We start from the raw sequence: 19,313 nt of genomic DNA, 5'->3' as shown, positions 1-19,313 counted from the left end.
TGGTCGTTGACATACTGTATGTAGTCATTTGATGCTCTCTGGTGGCCTTTTAAGGTATAGCAGCACAGTACTGCCTCCCCATGCTCTCCCATACAGATGACAAAGATGGTGAATAATGAAGATGGTGCATAAAGGCTGTTTACCATTTTTTTTTTAAAGGTCAAGGTTTCTGTCTGTGTAAGTGGGCGTTGACCATTTATTTTTAATGGGAAACTGCCCGATAACAGCTGGCTCTGGTCTACTTACTCCCCCTTCATCCCCGCTCACCCCACCCTGCCACGCCCAATCAGAAAACAATTAGCCTGTGAGATGTTTCGCTTTCTCTACCGTCTCTGCTGATAGGATGTCAGAGCATTGAAAAAGCTGTAAGTCTACTGTCCTACTGATTTGCGTACACTGTCAAAAGAACACACACTAGTAATTAAATAATAGGTGAAACAGTGGAATATAAACGCTCTATTGCAAATGAATCTGCAACACAATACAATTGAAATTGGGTGATGTGAACACATTACACTACACAAGATGAACAGATCCACATATACAGTATGTTGCGATAGTGTGTAATGTAACATTATTTGTAGCAGCCCGCTGGCTAAATGTACATTATAATACTGTTACTAGGCCATCCTGCCCACCAACAGATGCTACCCATGGGGCAATAACACGGTGAGTGAACATTCTCCCAACGTCATATGTCAATGTAGGTCGAATCAAGTAGAAATTATGCATTTCTGTCAATACAGAAGACAGATTAATGGTTACAGTGTATGGAATGGGATTCAATTCAAAACCTGTACTAGATGTAACATTAGAAGGTATGTTTTGTCGAGCCTAGGGGGCAGGAGAGAGGATAGGTAAGGGCTAGAGCAGGTGGTAGGGGAGGGTGTGTAGATAATATCTCAAATACTCCAACTGTAGAATAATTTTATAATGCCTTATTCCCCACTATAACAGCTATCTGAGCTGTGTTTTTCACTGTAGATCCAGAAGGTTGTTTCTTTCCTCTTGAATTGTGTTGACCGGTACAGAGGTTTGTGGGAGCAAACACAGTGCATGCACCATATCATTAACATGCTTTTGTAATTCCCTGGCCAGAAATAAAAGCATTTATTTTGCAAACAACCGACTGTCTGTGACTAAAATAGGGCTACAAGTCACACTGTTCAGAGTGGATGTCATTATACACTCTCAGAAAAAAGGGTTCAAAAAAGGGTTCTTCGGCTGTCCCCATAGGAGAACCCTTTTTGAGTTCCAGATAGAACCATTTTTGGTTCCCGGTAGAACCCTTTTGGGTTCTATGTAGAACCGTCTGTGGAAAGGGTTCTACATGGAACCCAAAATAGTTTTACCTGGAACCAAAAAGGTTCTAATTGGAACCAAAAAGGGTTCTTGAAAGGGTTATCCTATGGGGACAGCCAAATAACCCTTTTAGGTTCTAAATAGCACCTTTTTTTGTGTACCAAAGACCTTGGAATAACTACAAGATAGGGGTGGTAGGATGATGCAGTACTATGATTCTGGTCAAGGGTTTAATATAATCTGACTAATCTGATAGATTAGTTTTGTTGTGGTGCAGTTCAGTTGGTAGTTTATCACTCCTCTAGTGATTGCATCTCTGCCACTATGGAGCCAGAGTGCTATGAAATGACAACCTTATCTGTGATCCAGTAAGTAGTCTACCTATCGACCCTTGGGTGTGTGTGATTACAACACATTGGCAAACATATGTGTTTATTTAGTTTATAGTAGCCTACTGTAGTAGTGGATTTTACTCTGTGACAGAGTGGGGAATGCTATTACAACAGACTGTATGTAGACCAAATAATAGGATCATACCATTACATCTGTGAACAGATTATGTAATAGAATGTATCAATGTGCATTAGGTTTAAAGGTTTATATAGATTTTCCTGTGTGTAGGTTTGTGTGTGTACGCGTGTGCGTGTAATTACACAGTAAATAGCCCGAAACAGGGTGTAGTGACAGAGGTGATGACTGACACCACTGTCTACAGCATCCACAGGGTTTTCATTTGGACTTTGTTATGACAGCCACTGGTCCATGTTTGCATTGGTTATTGGTATGCAACTGTCTGTCATCCTGTTCTACTATTGTATGTCCATCTGTCAGTACAAGGGTCTTATGTGTCCTCCAAATAATGCCGTGCTGGTGCTACCCTAGTGCAGCCAAGACTGACAGCTCTAAAAAGCATGGTATACTGTATTGTGTCTAACTGTCTGATTGACAGTGACATTAGGTAAACTGTGGATGATATACAGAAATGATTGTGACTGGGTCCTGCTGGTCAGTACCATCTTTATACTGATTCAACCTTGTTTCCAGTAAGACAGTATTTTATAACTTCTGTATTCTCACCCTGAGGGCAAAATAACAGCCATAAAAATCATACCAGCCATGAAAAAAGAAAAAACACAAGATAATATTCCAAATAAAAGAAAATCACATTTTATTGGTCACGTACACATATTTTGCAGATGTTATAGCAAAATGCTTATGTTCCTAGCTCCAACATGCAGTAATACCTAATAATACAAAACAATACACGCAAATCCCCAAAATATAAAGAAAGGAATTAAGAAATGTATAAATATTAGAACGAGCAAGTCTGGAATATAAGTCTCTAAGGTGTAGGGTAGAGTACTGGGTGGTAGCCGGCTAGTAACAGTGAGTAAGGTTCAGGGCAGGGTACTGGGCGGAAGCCAGCTAGTGGTGACTATTTAACAGTCTGATGGCCTGGATATAGAAGCTGTTTTTCAGTCTCTCGGTTCCAGCTTTTATGCACCTGTCTCCGCCTTCTAGATGGTAGCAGGGTGAACAGGCCGTCCGCCGTGGCTCGGGTGGCTGAGGTCCTTGATGATCTTCTTGGCCTTCCTGTGACACCGGGTGCTGTAGATGTCTTGAAGGGCAGGCATTGTGCCCCCAGGGATGCGTTGGGCTGACCGCACCACCCTCTGGAGAGCCCTGCGGTTGCGGACGGTGCAGTTGTTGTACCAGGCAGTGATAGGCAGTGTACAGTGCTATGGTGATTGCGTCATCTGTGGATCTGTTGGGGCGGTATGCAGATTGTAGTGGGTCTCAGGTGTCGGGTAAGGTGGAGGTGATATGGTCCTTAACTAGCCTTTCAAAGCACTTCATGATGACAGAAGTGAGTGCTACGGGGCGATAGTCATTTAGTTCAGTTACCTTCCGAACCTGTGAATGAAGTTAACGAGAACATCTTAAAGAAATAAAGGGGAGACAAATGGAGTACTTGAAGAAAAACACAAACCCAAACAATGCCAAGGTTACGCTCCCATCCCAAGTGGATAGGACTGCTGACAATGGCAAGAACTCCGCCCGCAAAATGAGAGGAACATTTAAAGCCAAAAGCCACATACATGGAGGATATGTATATGGGAAAAAGGGCTGGGGCAGCTGTTGTTGTTTTGCTGTAAATAGATCTAAGAGGCAAAGAGAACTCCCTAAAGCTCCAGTCAACTGAATGCTGATTATAATCTGTCTGACATGATTGAAAACTGTCCCCATCTCTTACTCCCCTCCCTTCTGCTCCTCTCTGTCTCTCTCTCCGGCTCTACTATCACTCCCTCCATCCCTCTCCCTCTCTCTCGCTTTCTCTATTTCAATTTCTCCTATCGGTGCATGGTGATCCGGTGAGTAACAGTGTATGAAGTAGCCCGTTGCCATGGCGTCAGATGACAGCCACATGCTGGAGGCAGCCTTGGAGCAAATGGATGACATTATCGCTGGTAAGCTTCTATTTTATTAAGACCTCCTCAAAGACAACCCGGCTTGCAATTACTGCTCTCTTTAGACTGGTATTTGGTAATGTCTTGAAGGTTTCATTGAGATTTAAATATATTAACTTAGAGTAGGAATGTTACATTTTGTTCAGTTCTTTCTAAGCATAATCAAAATAAATTGTGTACTTTGGATTTTAGTTGAAATGATGAAAGGAAAGTTCCTCTTAGGATCTTGAAGTTTGAGATACTGGGATTAAGCTTGTTCCAACTACAGCAGATTTACTGGGGGAAACTCAGCAGGTTTTGAATAGATGGTCCTTGTCAGTAGGCTACTGTACATCAACCATTCTGCTAGTCTTTTACGCTGCCTCTCTTCTTCCCCCACCTGATCTATTCCATGTATACTCTATCATTTATATTACATTTCCATTTTGGTCATTTAGCAGACACTCTTATCCAGAGCAATTTACAGTCAGTGCATTCAACTAAGGTCGATAAAACAACCACATATCAATGTCATAGAATGAAAAAAACGTTCCTCAATAAAGCAGCTATCAGCAAAATCAGTGCTAGCAAGAAAGACTAATACAACATCCTTGTCTGTAGTTGTCCACGACACTCTATAACTAGCTCTCTTTCCATATTTTTCAGCTCCCCATGTTTTCTTACAGGGGTGATACATTTCAGTCACCACTGTTTGTCATAACCATAGCAGGATATCAGATGACTCTGTTGGGGTTCCTGTAAGGGGCACAAGACAAAAGGCTCTAATAATAGAGATAGCATAGTGCTAATGACCCCCAGTACACTGCAAGACAGAGAAAACCGTGACATCACCCATAGAGATGGTCATACAGGCTAACATATTGCTAATAATGCTAACAATTCCTGTAATAGGCCTACAGCTAAGGTGACATGAGATCATGAATATATATCTGTGCAGACTAGTGCAATATTTAAAAGACCATCAGAGCACAGCACTTTGACACACTGCCTTTACTCAGAGAAGCAGTCAATACACCATGCAATGTCCCTACAATATCCCTATAGGGAACACTTGAGTTTTCAAAGCTGACAGCGTTCAGGCACTGTTGAAGCTAGCGTTGTAGTGGGAGGGTGCCCTCCAGTGGTTATGCTAGGTAGCAGTTGGATGTTTTCAATTATTTCACACATTATGTTGATGTATTCAGTGACTCACATTGGAAATTCAAACTGGCATGATATATTCATCAGCACATAATACTTTCACTCAGCAATCCTAACAGGCTGTTTGTGGAGCAGTCACATACAATATAGTCAACAGCAAACAGTTTATAGTAATCTGATTTCAGAAAATCAAAACAAGTCAAAATGGATTGCTAGACTCTGGGATAGCTAGTTTTATGGCTCTGATGGCTGTATCACCCCTATGATATGTGCCCTAACCATAACTTGAATCTAAATTATTTCATTTTATTGGCAGGAGGGTTCTGCGAGGCCTTCTTGAAGTTTGGGGCCCAGGGTTACCACTCCCAGGGTTCGAACTCTGCCCCCACCTTTGCCCTCACCTCAGCCATTAACCCCAACATCAGGGTGCTGCAGCTGGTAGAGGATCTCAGGGTAGCCCTGGAGGGCCAGGTGGACCAGGAGGAGCATGACTCCATGAGCAGACAGGTCCCCATGGACACAGCACACACCCTGTTAGATTGGCTGGAGAAGGGAGGGGTGAGTAGCTTCAACACAGCCTAAACTCACTTCACACACTAAACTGGCTAGTGTGGTGTATTTATTCAGGAAACCTTGTTACTGGGTTCTATTGAGCATATGAACCATCTTTCAGAAGGGGGGGGGGGATATTATGGGGTGGAATAGAGACAAAAATAACAAAGTGATAGTGTTTGTGTAGGAGACAGAAAGGGATAAAAAGAGAGAGACAGACAGAAAGCGAGAGAGAGAGAGAGAGAGAGAGAATAAAAGAGAGAGGGGGTGACAAAGGGAGAGGGAGAGGGAAAGGGAGAGGGAGAGGGAAAGAGAGAGGGGGTGACAAAGGGGTGACAAAGGGGGTGACACTCTAGACCCAAACTGTTACAGACCCATATCCATCCTGCCCTGCCTTTCAAAAGTTTTTGAAAGCCAAGTCAACAAACAGATCACCAACCATTTCGAATCCCACCGTACCTTCTCCGCTATGCAATCCGGTTTCCGAGCTGGTCATGGGTGCAGTTCAGCCACGCTCAAGGTCCTAAATGATATTATAACCGCGATCGATAATAGACAGTACTGTGCAGCCGTTTTCATTGACCTGGCCAAGGCTTTCGACTCTGTCAACCACCGCATTCTTATTGGCAGACTAAATAGCCTTGGTTTCTCAAATGACTGCCTCGCCTGGTTCACCAACTACTTCTCAGATAGAGTTCAATGTGTCAAATCGGAGGGCCTGTTGTCTGGACCTATGGCAGTCTCTATGGGGGTGCCACAGGGTTCAATTCTTGGGCCAACTCTTTTCTCTGTGTATATCAATGACGTCGCTCTTGCTGCTGGTGACTCTCAGATCCACCTCTACGCAGACGACACCATTTTGTATACATCTGGCCCTTCATTGGACACTGTGTTAACAAACCTCCAAACGAGCTTCAATTCCATACAACACTCCTTCAGTAGCCTCCAACTGCTCTTAAACACTAGTAAAACAAAATGCATGCTCTTCAACCGAACGCTGCTTGCACCCGCCCACCCGACTAGAATCACTACTCTAGACGGGTCTGACCTAGAGTACGTGGACAACTACAAATATCTAGGTGTCTGGTTAGACTGTAAACTCTCCTTCCAGACTCACATTAAGAATCTCCAATCCAAAGTTAAATCTAGAATCGGCTTCCTATTTCGCAACAAAGCCTCCTTCACTCATGCTGCCAAACATGCCCTCGTAAAACTGACTATCCTACCGATCCTCGACTTCGGCGATGTCATTTACAAAATAGCCTCCAACACTCTACTCAGCAAATTGGATGTTGTCTATCACAGTGCCATCCGTTTTGTCTCCAAAGCCCCATATAATACCCACCACTGTGACCTGTACGCTCTTGTTGGCTGGTCCTCACTACATATTCGTCGCCAAACCCACTGGCTCCAGGCCATCTATAAATCACTGCTAGGCAAATCCCCGCCTTATCTTAGCTCATTGGTCACCATAGCAACACCCACCCGTAGTCTGCGCTCCAGCGGGTATATCTCACTGGTCATCCCCAAAGCCAACACCTCCTTTGGCCGCAATTCCTTCCAGTTCTCTGCTGCCAATGACTGGAACAAATTGCAAAAATCTCTGAAGCTGGAGACACTTATCTCCCTCACTAACTTTAAGCATCAGTTGTCAGAGCACCTTACCGATCACTGCACCTGTACACAGCCAATCTGAAATTAGCCCGCCCAACTACCTCATCCCTATATTGTAATTTATTTTGCTCATCTGTACCCCAGTATCTCTATTTGCACATCATCTCTTGCACATCATTCCAGTGTTAATACTAAATTGTAATTATTTTGCACTATAGCCTATTTTATTGCCTTACCTCCATAACTTGCTAAATTTGCACACTGTATATTAATTGTATTTCTGTTGTATATTTTTTTTTGATTTTTGTTTTGTTTTACCCCATATGTAACTATGTGTTGTTGTTTTTATCGCACTGCTTTGCTTTATCTTGGCCAGGTCGCAGTTGTAAATGAGAACTTGTTCTCAACTGGTTTACCTGGTTAAATAAAGGTGAAATAAAAAAATAAAAAAAATAAAGAGAGGGGAGGAGAAGAAAGGGAGGGAGAGGAGCCAGCTGGCGTGGTCTGAGTCGTAGTGCTGCAGTCTGATATTAGAGACTAGCCACTTCTCAGCCTGCCTCTGTCTGGGCTCCAAACCACACAGCCAGGGTCCGACCTAGACACAGCACACCATAGGCTCCCCACTACAGTCTCTCTGCAGCGAGAGAGTAGGAGGGGAAGAGGAGGAAGAAGCAGATAGAAGGATTCAAGGGGATTAACAGTGATAAAGTATCTTTCTTTCAGAAGCTCTGTTAAGTTTCTGAGTCTCTCTCTCTCTCTCTCTCTCTCTCTCTCTCTCTCTCTCTCTCTCTCTCTCTCTCTCTCTCTCTCTCTCTCTCTGATAAGTTACAGTGTAGAGTTTGAGGAAGAAAATAGTCAACGCTACAATGGGCCAACAGAATGGAGTATAACATTGATTTCTATAAGCATGTTGCCTAGCTGAAAAAGGTAAGAGACTTTTTGAGGTTTCACTTTCATGCTTTTTCCCTGCTTATATATCTGTACTGCATCTGTATAGAGGAATCTGGTTATTGTTATTGTACACAGACAGGGAAATCGCTTGCATACTGGAGATGCACATGGAGAAAGACTTGTGTTGTGGAGTTGTTCATTGTGACACAGTTGATTGATAGTACAGACTCATCTGTTTTGACCGTAAACTGGAAGGTTCTGTGTCATAGTAGTCACCTGTTCTATTGTCTGTCATTTCTGCACCTTCACAGAACAAGGCCCTTCAATTAAAAGTTGGTATGGGAAAAGCTTGGCAATTGTTGAAGAGCAACAGGTAGCATTCAATAAAACATGGTAACCACCTTTCTGGAAAACACTTTGAACTCTCATATTACATTTACATTTTAGTCAATTAACAGAAGTTCTTATCCAGAGCATACATTTCCATACCTTTTTTACTTTCTTGTTCGTACTGGTCCCCCATGGGAATCCAACCCTGGCATCTACCACCTGAGCCACACAGGACCCAACTCTCCCTGCGTTTCTTTACTGTGCAGGAATAATACTTATACCCGAAACTCTGCAGGCGATTGTGATTGGATGAGCTTCTACATAGCCTTCATACATGGCACGATAACAGGAAAACTTGATTTCCGTATAGTTCAATTAGCAATATGGCTAATCTGTCAATCCATCTGTTGAGGAACTTGTACTGAATTTTAATGAAGAATGTGTGAAGGGGAGTAGGAACGGGCCGGACCGGGCTGGCGACGCGCACCACAGGCTTGGTACGGGGAGCAGGAACGGAGCGGGCTGGCGACGCGCATCACAGGCTTGGTGCGAGGGACTGGAACAGGCCGGACCGGGCTGGCGACGCGCACCACAGGCTTGGTGCGAGGGACAGGAACAGGCCGGACCGTGCTGGCGACGCGCACCACAGGCTTGGTACGGGGAGCAGGAATGGGCCGGACCGGCTGGCGACGCGCACCACAGGCTTGGTGTGAGGGACAGGAACAGGCCGGGCTGGACTGTGGAGACGGACTAGAGGTCTGGAGCGGAGAGCTGACACAACCCGTCCTGGCTGAATGCCTATCTCCACACCCTGTGTGAGGCATCAGCACAGGACGTACAGAGCTGTGCACTCGTACTGGCGCTACAGCACGTGGCACTGGCGCAGGATATCCGGGACCGAGGAGGGGTACTGGAGGCCACGAGCGTTGAGCCGGCACACTCCGTCCTGGCTACATGCCCACCTTAGCACGACACGTGCGTGGTGCTCGCACAGGACGTACAGGACTGTGCCGGAACACTCGCGGCACAGTACGTGGCTCCGCATAACCCGGAGCCTGCCCAGTCTCACGCTGCCTAGCCTGAGTACGGGGAGTTGGCTCTGCTCTACCTCTAGGCTCCGCCAACCATCCTTCCAGCCCCCCAAACCTGGTGGCCTCCTCTCCTAGATCGCCGATGCGCCCTCTAGCTGCCTCCAGCAGCCCCGTCATCCACGCCGTGTGCCCCCCCAAAAAAATTACTTGGGATTGCCTCTCGCGTGTCCGTCGTCGGCACGGTTGGCGCCGTTTCTCCTCTCCTGCCTGGGCATTTATTATTGCCCATGGCCCTCTGCCCGCGAATATGTCCTCCCAAGACCACCATTCGCCCACCTGGGACATCGCCAACTTCTCCTGTTTGGCACGCTGCTTGGTCCTCTCTTGGTGGGATCTTCTGTCACGATCGTTATGAGAAGCGGACCAAGGCGCAGCGTGATAGGCGTACATACTTTATTAAGTGTTCACAACAAGAACAAAAACAACAAAACGATACGTGAAGTCCTAGGTAATACAACAAACCATACGGAACAAGATCATACAATAAACTAGTGAACACAGGCTGCCTAAGTATGGACCCCAATCAGAGACAACGAGCTACAGCTGTCTCTGATTGGGAACCACCCTGGCCAACATAGAAATAAACGATCTAGAACAAAACCCATAGAAAACTAAACATAACAAGTCCACACCCTGGCTCAACATTTAAGAGTCACCAGAGCCAGGGCGTGACAACTCATTACATTTTGAGTGCTTAGCAGGACAGGAAAACGGTCCAATTCACTCACTTACAGTATCTAGAGAACATCCTTAGTCATTCCTACAGCCTCTGATCTGGCAGACTCACTAAACATGCATGCTTTGTTTGTAAATTATATCTGTGTTGGAGTGTGCACCTGGCTATCCGTAAATAAAATACAAAACTAGAAAATGGTCTGGTTTGCTTAAATGATTTATACTTTTACTTTTAATGCTTAAGTATATTTTAGCAATTACATTTACTTTTGGTACTTAAGTATATTTAAACCAAATACTTTTAGAATTTTACTCAAGTAGTATTTTACTGTGTAACTTTCACTTTTACTTGAGTCATTTTCTATTAAGGTATCTTTACTTTTACTCAAGTATGACAACGGGGTACTTCTTTCACCACTGGTCATCAGCCTATACATTCTCTCCCTACATATGGGACACTTTAGAAGATGAGGCGTGACACCATTTAGATGATGGTGATGATGCAATGTTCACTATAAGCAGGGCAATTTCCCATTTCTATGAAGCCTACAGGATGCTTTGGAAATAGAATTAGGAATTAGAATACTAGAATGGATATGAACCTTCTTATGATGGTCTAAAGCATCAGCCATTTTGGTCAGGGACTTGGTCAAACATTGTTTGCAGTGCTGTAATAAGATATTGTGTAAAACAATGAATTTGGAGATTATCTGCATTGTATGTTTGCTAGCTATAGCCAGCCATTTTTAGAGGCATGATTCCATACATTTTTCAAATTGTGCCAATATGCCAATATTCCATTTAAACAATGCAGTCAATCCACAGCATACACTTGCTGAAATCAGTTGATGATAGGATTTAGACAAGTTTTAAATGCAACAAGTACTGATATTGTATAATATAATAACACTCACAGCTTTCTAAGAAAATACATATGTTGACATTTACGGTCTGTTTACATATATTTTAGAGGCTATTTAGACCGAAAATGTGTATAAACCTGTATAAACTGTATTTATAATTATACGTCAATATTTTGGGGTTACAATATTTCTATTACACAACTTCTGATATTTATCATACCTTTCTTTTCTTTTCTTGCAGAAGTAAAAACAGGAAATGCATCACCGATGCCTCTACTGCCATTCATTCCAATTAGACTGGTTTGGATTTCTCCTGACGAAAATAGCTGCCTTTATCACCCCCTTCTATAACTGTGAGGGATTATGACATAGACCCTTTTGTAATTTAATAGGATCTCTATGGAGTCGACCACCAGACGACATGGACAGATAAACTGTCTTTCTGTGTGTGTGTGTGTGTGTGTGTGTGTGTGCTATATGTCATATGGAGAGAGCACCACTTTCTTCCTCACACAACATCAATAAATTAGAGTACCAGCCACACAGTGATGATATCTTTGTTATCTCATCCCAGCTAGGGAGGCCAATGTAAATGTAATTTTCTTCCATGCTTTTTTCTGTATCGTTATATCAATGCTAAGCAGGGCATTGACATGGACCATCATAAAGAGAGAGTGTAAATCACCCCCTACCACTAGTGCTCTCAACAGACATATACTGTTGCTACTGCACTATAGAAAAAGCCTCTGCTCCCCTTTACATTCAGCTAGCTGCAGTCTGTTTATTTTCTGTTGTCTATGATCCCTCTTTTCTCCTCTGTCTAGCATATAGCATCACTTAGGCCGTTGGTTAGAGTTGCTGTGATGTAGATAAGGCCTCTCATCCCTGACTGATATAAACCAGGCCGTTAGCTAGCTGCGCTGCTGTTGGATGTTGCCGCGCTACAGATGAATAATTCAGTTGTCATTAGTATGCGCAGTGTCACAGGTCTCTCTGAGCGCCTTTATGACAGCCAGCCTGCCGTCGCCTCTTGTCTGGTTAACAACCACGACCCATGGTCCTGCCGTCGCCTCTTGTCTGGTTAACAACCATGACCAATGGTCCTATAGTCGCCTCTCGTCTGGTTAACAACCACGACCCATGGTCCTGCCGTCGCCTCTTGTCTGGTTAACAACCACGACCCATGGTCCTGCAGTCGCCTCTCGTCTGGTTAACAACCACGACCAATGGTCCTGCAGTCGCCTCTCGTCTGGTTAACACCTACGACCCATGGTCCTGCAGTCGCCTCTCATCTGGTTAACACCTACAACCCATGGTCCCGCAGTCCACCTACACCAACCATTACTGTATGACAATAGGAGTGTGTGAGTGTGACGTGTGTGCCTGTGTGTGTGTGTGTGTGTGTGTGTGTGTGTGTGTGTGTGTGTGTGAGTGAGTGCATGTGGTGTGTGTTTGTGTTTGTGCGTGTGTGCGTGCATACCTGCAAACCTATCATTAGTGGTCTGAGTGAAGTGGATAAGCTACTGTGATCCATCCAGGTACCTACAGAGGTGTTAGCCTATCACGTTGTGTGAGCTTTTATCACTAATTGCCTCAGCGGATGACACAGAGTAATTATCAGGCTGACATGTAGCTCTTCAAATCTGACACTAACAGGCGCTGAGCCAGGGAGGCTTCCTATCTCTTATGCTACATGTGGCGGCGATCTGCTTTTAATAGTGCAGACATAGAGGAGGTGTGAATATAGATGTGTTGCCATGACTCTTGCCCACTGGCCTGCATGTATTCACTGAGTAGACTCTTGGACTACAACAAGTATGTATTCTGATTGCCAACAGTAGTAATATGTTGAGTGTGGCACTTGATAATCAACTGTATAATCATTCATTAATAATTAAATTAATTCTCAATGTGGAGTGATTGACCTGTGCTCAGCCACAATCTCCTTGCAACGTGATGCAGGCAGGAAATAGATGAGAAAACAAAGTGCTGCAATAGGGTGAAGGGAGAGGTTAAATATGAGTACAGGCAGAGAGAGAGATGGAGAGAGAAGGAAAGAGAGAGACAGACATACAGATGTATGATCTTAATTTGAGCCAGTTTGCTACAGCAGGAAAATAATTCTGCAGCAACAGGAAATGTGAATTATGATGTGGATTATAATGAATGGACATTTTTTGTAGGGGTTGATACATTTTCTGTTTGGGCAAATCAAGTCTGACATTTTAAAATGGAAATTACAAACTTTAGAAGCCTTTTGTAATACAATACAAGTTTGCATTTCTTGCTCTGCAGTACAAATCTCAGCAACAAAAGAGTGATCAAATGAAGATCCTACATCTGTACAGACAGACAGACATACAGACATAAAGGCAGACTAGGTCTATAGTAATAGGCTGCTCCAGTGTTCTGGGTGGATATGTGGATAGGTAAATAACTTGATGATGTCACAATGCCACTTTACCAGGGATGGAGCACTAGGGAACATTATGAGGTAACATGTTGCCACGGAAACACACTTCTAACATAATCCCAGACCACATTAAAATTGTTAGACAAGCTCAGGTAGAGCGTGTTAGCTACATCTCTCAACCTATAACTGATTTGATTGATTACAACAGTACACTACCCTAGCGTGTTATGGGTCAGACACATAGTGACCCTGTCACTCTGGTCTCTCCTTGGGAGCAACGAAAGGAGACCCATAAACATAAAAATAAACCCAAGAAGAAGAGCATCCCTCCAGCCCTGACCTTTCTTCAGCTGTGTACACTGCTGAGCTGCATCAGGATGAAGAAGACACCATTTGATCCCTCCCAGAGTGGTGAGGGGAGAAAGGCAACAACAATACACGATACGAACAACAATAATGACTCTGATACTGGTGAGTGTGAGGAGGTGCCTATTGACTAGTGCTGCTACATAGTACAATTATTTAGGCTTCACTTGGAAAAAAAACATAATGTGTCTTGGAAATGTTTCACTTACAGGCTCTGACTATTCTGAAGGTGATGTGAAAAGGATCAAGCACAAGAGTAAACGAAAGGTTCGGAGCGAGAAAGTTTGGATTGAAGTTTAGAAATCTCCTGAGTGGCGCAGTGGTCTAAGGCACTGCATCGCAGTGCTAACTGTGCCACTAGAGATCCTGGTTCGAATCCAGGCTCTGTCGCAGCCAGCCGCGACCGGGAGACTCATGGGCGGCGCACAATTGGCCCAGGGTAGGGGAGGGAATGGCTGGCAGGGATGTAGCTCAGTTGATAGAGCATGGCGTTTGCAACGCCAGGGTTGTGGGTTCGATTCCCACGGGGGGCCAGTATAAAAAAATAAATAATATATGTATTCACTAACTGTAAGTCGCTCTGGATAAGAGCGTCTGCTAAATGACTAAAATGTAAATCTAAGGACCACAAACGCAGAACGACACTGGAAACAGAAAACGACAATAAACAAAGATCTAACTCGATAAGACATCCAAACCTGCTTATCAATGAGGATTTGCCAATGCATTTGATAATGACCACAATAAGGAAAACACAGTATATTGTGTTGAATTTGATACTGCTTGACAAATGTGATAATGTCACAATGCCCCTTCGGATGGGGTAGGCCCTACTAGTTAAAAAGTCTTAACGGAATCCATGGAACGTCCCAACTCTGACCTTACCCCCATTGAAATTGAAATGGTTAAGGTTAGAGTTAGGGTAAGGTTAGGGTTTAGGGTAGGGATGTCTCAAGGATCTCGGTTAGCACTAACCCTAGTTATTATTGGGTAACATTTTGCCATGGAAACACACTAGAGCTCATTGGCTATTTATATTGTAGTTTGAAATATCAGTAGATTTCTAACTGATGTACTGATTGTGACCCTGAGGTCTCCCCTGTGGAGAAAGCAAAGGAGACCAAGCAGAAAGAGAAGAAGCAGAGCATCTATCCAGCTGTGGCGGCCCTGCAGCTGTTCACTCTCTTCTGCTGTGGAGGGAAAGTCAAGCTGAAGAAAACTCGTGCCTCTCAGTACAGACAGAGTAAAAAGGACCAGGACGAAGATACTGCATCTGATACTGGTGAGTGTTATGGGTTGTCTGTTGATTAGATATAGAATGATATTGCTCCACTTGGAAAGATGTGTCTTCAAAATCAAAATGTCTAAACAGGCTCAGACTGGTCTGGAGGAGATGTTACAACCAAAAAGGTCAAGGACAAGAGTAATGGAAAGGTAGGGAGGGAGAAAGACTGGACTGAAGTCCAGCTATTGAAATCATCTCAAGACCACAAACCCAGAAGTACAACACCAGAAACAGACAAGGGAACTCATTTGGGACAAAGACCGAACTCTGTGAGACAAGCAAATATGCTGTATCATATTTTATCGAGAGCAAAATATATTTCCCATAATGTTTTATCATTGGGTATTGCAATTGTCTTATGCAGGCAAATCAAAGGACACCCCGGCAAGTGAAGACCCATGTGGAGGAAATATACATAAGACCTGACTCTCCGACTCTACCACGTGCCCACGTAAGTTACTGAAACCTGACTTACTATACAGACATTCAGAGATTCACACATTCAGGCAGTTTCCTCTCTGACCTCAACCTAACCCCCCTCTTCCTCCGGGTAGAGCTCCCTCTCCCAGTTCTCCCAGGCTAGGAACCTGGCCATCCTCCCGCTGGAGTGGCAGCTACCTGGAGTCCCTATGACCACCTCGTCTATGGCAACTAGGACAGAGAGAAAGCCATCCACTACCAACACTTCGACACAGGCGCAGACAGAAACACAGACAACAGATATGAACACAGACACACAGACCACTGCCACCTCTCAGAGACAGATCTCCATGGTGACCACCCAGTCATCAGAGACCATGACAGAGGTTCACACATCAGACTCAAGCACCCAGAACTCCACTCCTGACATGGCACTGACCCCTGAGAGCACTAAGGACATGATCGCTACTGATGAGGATGTGAAGGATGACTCTGCTGAAGATTTGATCTCCACCCTAACAGACACCTCTATGGAGAAATCCGTCCAGTAGGCCTAATGAACATTTCAATATAGCAAAAGCTATACTATGATCAATTAATAAAAACAGTTAATATTTCTGCAGCAAATGTTCACTACTGTTGATCTGTGAAGCAGCATGCTTAGGTTAGGCATATGTGTTTGAATTCACCAAAAATAATAAATAAACCAAAAATATATCAAACCACTACAGACATTTACATACATTTACATTTTACATTTTACATACTACAGGTAGGGGAGAGTGAATACATCAGCATTGAGTTCATTTGGTCAATAATGATCTATGGGCATATTACATTCTGTAATATATGAAATAACAATCACCCACAGTGAATACAAAGCAGACATGTTCTATTTTCTCCCTCCGTCCTTCCCTCCCATGTCCTGATGAGGTTTAGATTGTCTTGTTATCCACCCATTCAACTGTTTAGCATTTTAATAACACCTCGCAATCTCAGGGCCAAATTATTTTTGATTCACATGCTTAAAATAGAGCCCACATATCACCACATATCTGAGCGGCCTGAAGGTGCTGTGTTACTGGTGGGTTTCCAACAGATTACAGGGAGATTGGTGAAATAAGTCAACCTAAATAGGGACGATAGGAACATTATCATACTACAGCCTCATTCTCTTTGCCTATATTACAGCAGGGAGGATATATTGCTGTCATCAGAGTAATGGATTACCACACATATTGTATGTACCTCGTGTTTTCACACATCATGATGTAGTCCTTGTAAGATAACTCTGGAGCATGATCTTGTCGTTTTATCACTTTGAAGGGTGACAGAATAGTGAGCTTTATCCATGACTTTGAGAATGTAGGTATTTTATGAATTCTCACAGGTACGATTTCTGTCAAACTGCACTTTTCTGTCTCTGTCATGCCTGCGGTCACCAGATGTACAGCCTCCCCAGAGCTGCATATTCCAGTGGCCTACATGCATGGATAATGAGCTGAGAGAAGTAGTTGCAGCACATCGTTTTAGGCTACAGCCAAGCTCTATCTTTAACCTGAGAAACATCTTAGTCCTACATGAGTGCACTCTCCACAACAAAGACCAGCCTGACATCAACATACTGTTGATAAAGTAGACATTGAATTAAATCAACATAACATACACTGTACATGTATTTTTGATGATTGTTAATCTAGAAAAGACGCAGAACATATTAACTCTGAAAGGGGAGAGAGAGAAGAGAGAGGGGGATGAATGGGTGGATAAAGAGGAGAGACAGTACAGGGGATGGTGAGATGTGTCCATTTATGAATTCAAATATTCAACTCCCCAATAAGAGGATCAAAGGTTCACCCAGGTGTACAAACAAACAGACATGCATGTACATACAGACATGCACGGACACACACCTACACACACACCCACTCCTCTATCCACATGAAGTGGTCAGGGCATCACAGTGATCTAGTTACAAGGACATTGAGAGAAGCCATTTCTCTGCTCTAGAGACTGTAACATTGATGAGGTTCACTGGACGCTCAAACACACCTCCAACATGTCCGTGAAATAAAAGATTACATCATTTTAATCCAAGTACTTTTCATATGAATGCACAGTTAGATAAGTATTACTATCAATCAATCAATCAATTTTATTTTATATAGCCCTTCTTACATCAGCTAATATCTCGAAGTGCTGTACAGAAACCCAGCCTAAAACCCCAAACAGCTAGTAATGCAGGTGTAGAAGCACGGTGGCTAGGAAAAACTCCCTAGAAAGGCCAAAACCTAGGAAGAAACCTAGAGAGGAACCAGGCTATGAGGGGTGGCCAGTCCTCTTCTGGCTGTGCCGGGTGGAGATTATAACAGAACCATGCCAAGATGTTCAAAAATGTTCATAAGTGACAAGCATGGTCAAATAATAATCAGGAATAAATCTCAGTTGGCTTTTCATAGCCGATCATTAAGAGTTGAAAACAGCAGGTCTGGGACAGGTAGGGGTTCCATAACCGCAGGCAGAACAGTTGAAACTGGAATAGCAGCAAGGCCAGGCGGACTGGGGACAGCAAGGAGTCACCACGGCCGGTAGTCCCGACGTATGGTCCTAGGGCTCAGGTCTCTCAGTTGGCTTTTCATAGCCGATCATTAAGAGTTGAAAACAGCAGGTCTGGGACAGGTAGGGGTTTCGTAACCGCAGGCAGAACAGTTGAAACTGGAATAGCAGCAAGGCCAGGCGGACTGGGGACAGCAAGGTGTCATCATGCCCGGTAGTCCTGACGTATGGTCCTAGGGCTCAGGTTCTCAGAGAGAAAGAGAGAACGAGAGAATTAGAGAGAGCATACATAAATTCACACAGGACACTGGATAAGACAGGAGAAGTACTCCAGGTATAACCAACTAACCCCAGCCCCCCGACACATAAACTACTGCAGCATAAATACTGGAGGCTGAGACAGGAGCGGTCCGGAGACACTGTGGCCCCATCTGAAGAAACCCCCGGACAGGGCCAAACAGGAAGGATATAACCCCACCCACTCTGCCAAAGCACAGCCCCCGCACCACTAGAGGGATATCCTCAACCACCAACTTACAATCCTGAGACAAGGCCGAGTATAGCCCACAGAGGTCTCCACCACAGCACAAACCAAGGGGGGGCGCCAACCCAGACAGGAAGATCACGTCAGTAACTCAACCCACTCAAGTGACGCACCCCTCCTAGGGACGGCATGAAAGAGCACCAGCAAGCCAGTGACTCAGCCCCTGTAACAGGGTTAGAGGCAGAGAACCCCAGTGGAGAGAGGGGAACCGGCCTGGCAGAGACAGCAAGGGCTGTTCGTTGCTCCAGAGCCTTTCCGTTCACCTTCACACTCCTGGGCCAGACTACACTCAATCATATGACCTACTGAAGAGATAAGTCTTCAGTAAAGACTTAAAGGTTGAGACCGAGTCTGCGTCTCTCACATGGGTAGGCAGACTGTTCCATAAAAATGGAGATCTATAGGAGAAAGCCCTGCCTCCCGCTGTTTGCTTAGAAATTCTAGGGACAATTAGGAGGCCTGCGTCTTGTGACCGTAGCGTACGTATTAAGATGTACGGCAGGACCAACTCGGAAAGATAGGTAGGAGCAAGCCCATGTAACGCTTTATAGGTTAACAGTAAAACCTTGAAATCAGCCCTTGCCTTAACAGGAAGCCAGTGTAGGGAAGCTAGCACTGGAGTAATATGATCAAATTTCTTGGTTCTAGTCAGGATTCTAGCAGCCGTATTTAGCACTAACTGAAGTTTATTTAGTGCTTTATCCGGGTAGCCGGAAAGTAGAGCATTGCAGTAGTCTAACCTAGAAGTAACAAATGCATGGATTAATTTTTCTGCATCATTTTTGGACAGAAAATTTCTGATT

At 44.2% G+C, this 19,313-nt stretch overlaps 1 protein-coding gene across 1 annotated transcript; it reads left to right on the top strand.

Annotated features, from left to right (window-relative positions):
- The first annotated feature begins 3,328 nt into the window (after positions 1-3,328).
- LOC311121338 (liprin-beta-2-like) lies at positions 3,329-11,209 on the top strand. The gene is made up of 3 exons (XM_084195840.1): positions 3,329-3,770; positions 5,227-5,468; positions 11,168-11,209. Exons 1-3 carry the CDS (start codon positions 3,707-3,709, stop codon positions 11,171-11,173), a joined length of 312 nt encoding a protein of 103 aa, XP_084051966.1. The 5' UTR covers positions 3,329-3,706; the 3' UTR covers positions 11,174-11,209.
- The last annotated feature ends 8,104 nt before the right edge of the window (positions 11,210-19,313 follow it).

The sequence above is a fragment of the Coregonus lavaretus genome (genome assembly GCF_964263955.1).
Source record: "Coregonus lavaretus genome assembly, contig: HAP1_SCAFFOLD_2810, whole genome shotgun sequence".
Classification (NCBI taxonomy): domain Eukaryota; kingdom Metazoa; phylum Chordata; class Actinopteri; order Salmoniformes; family Salmonidae; genus Coregonus; species Coregonus lavaretus.
This window is presented reverse-complemented; position numbering and strand designations above follow the sequence as displayed.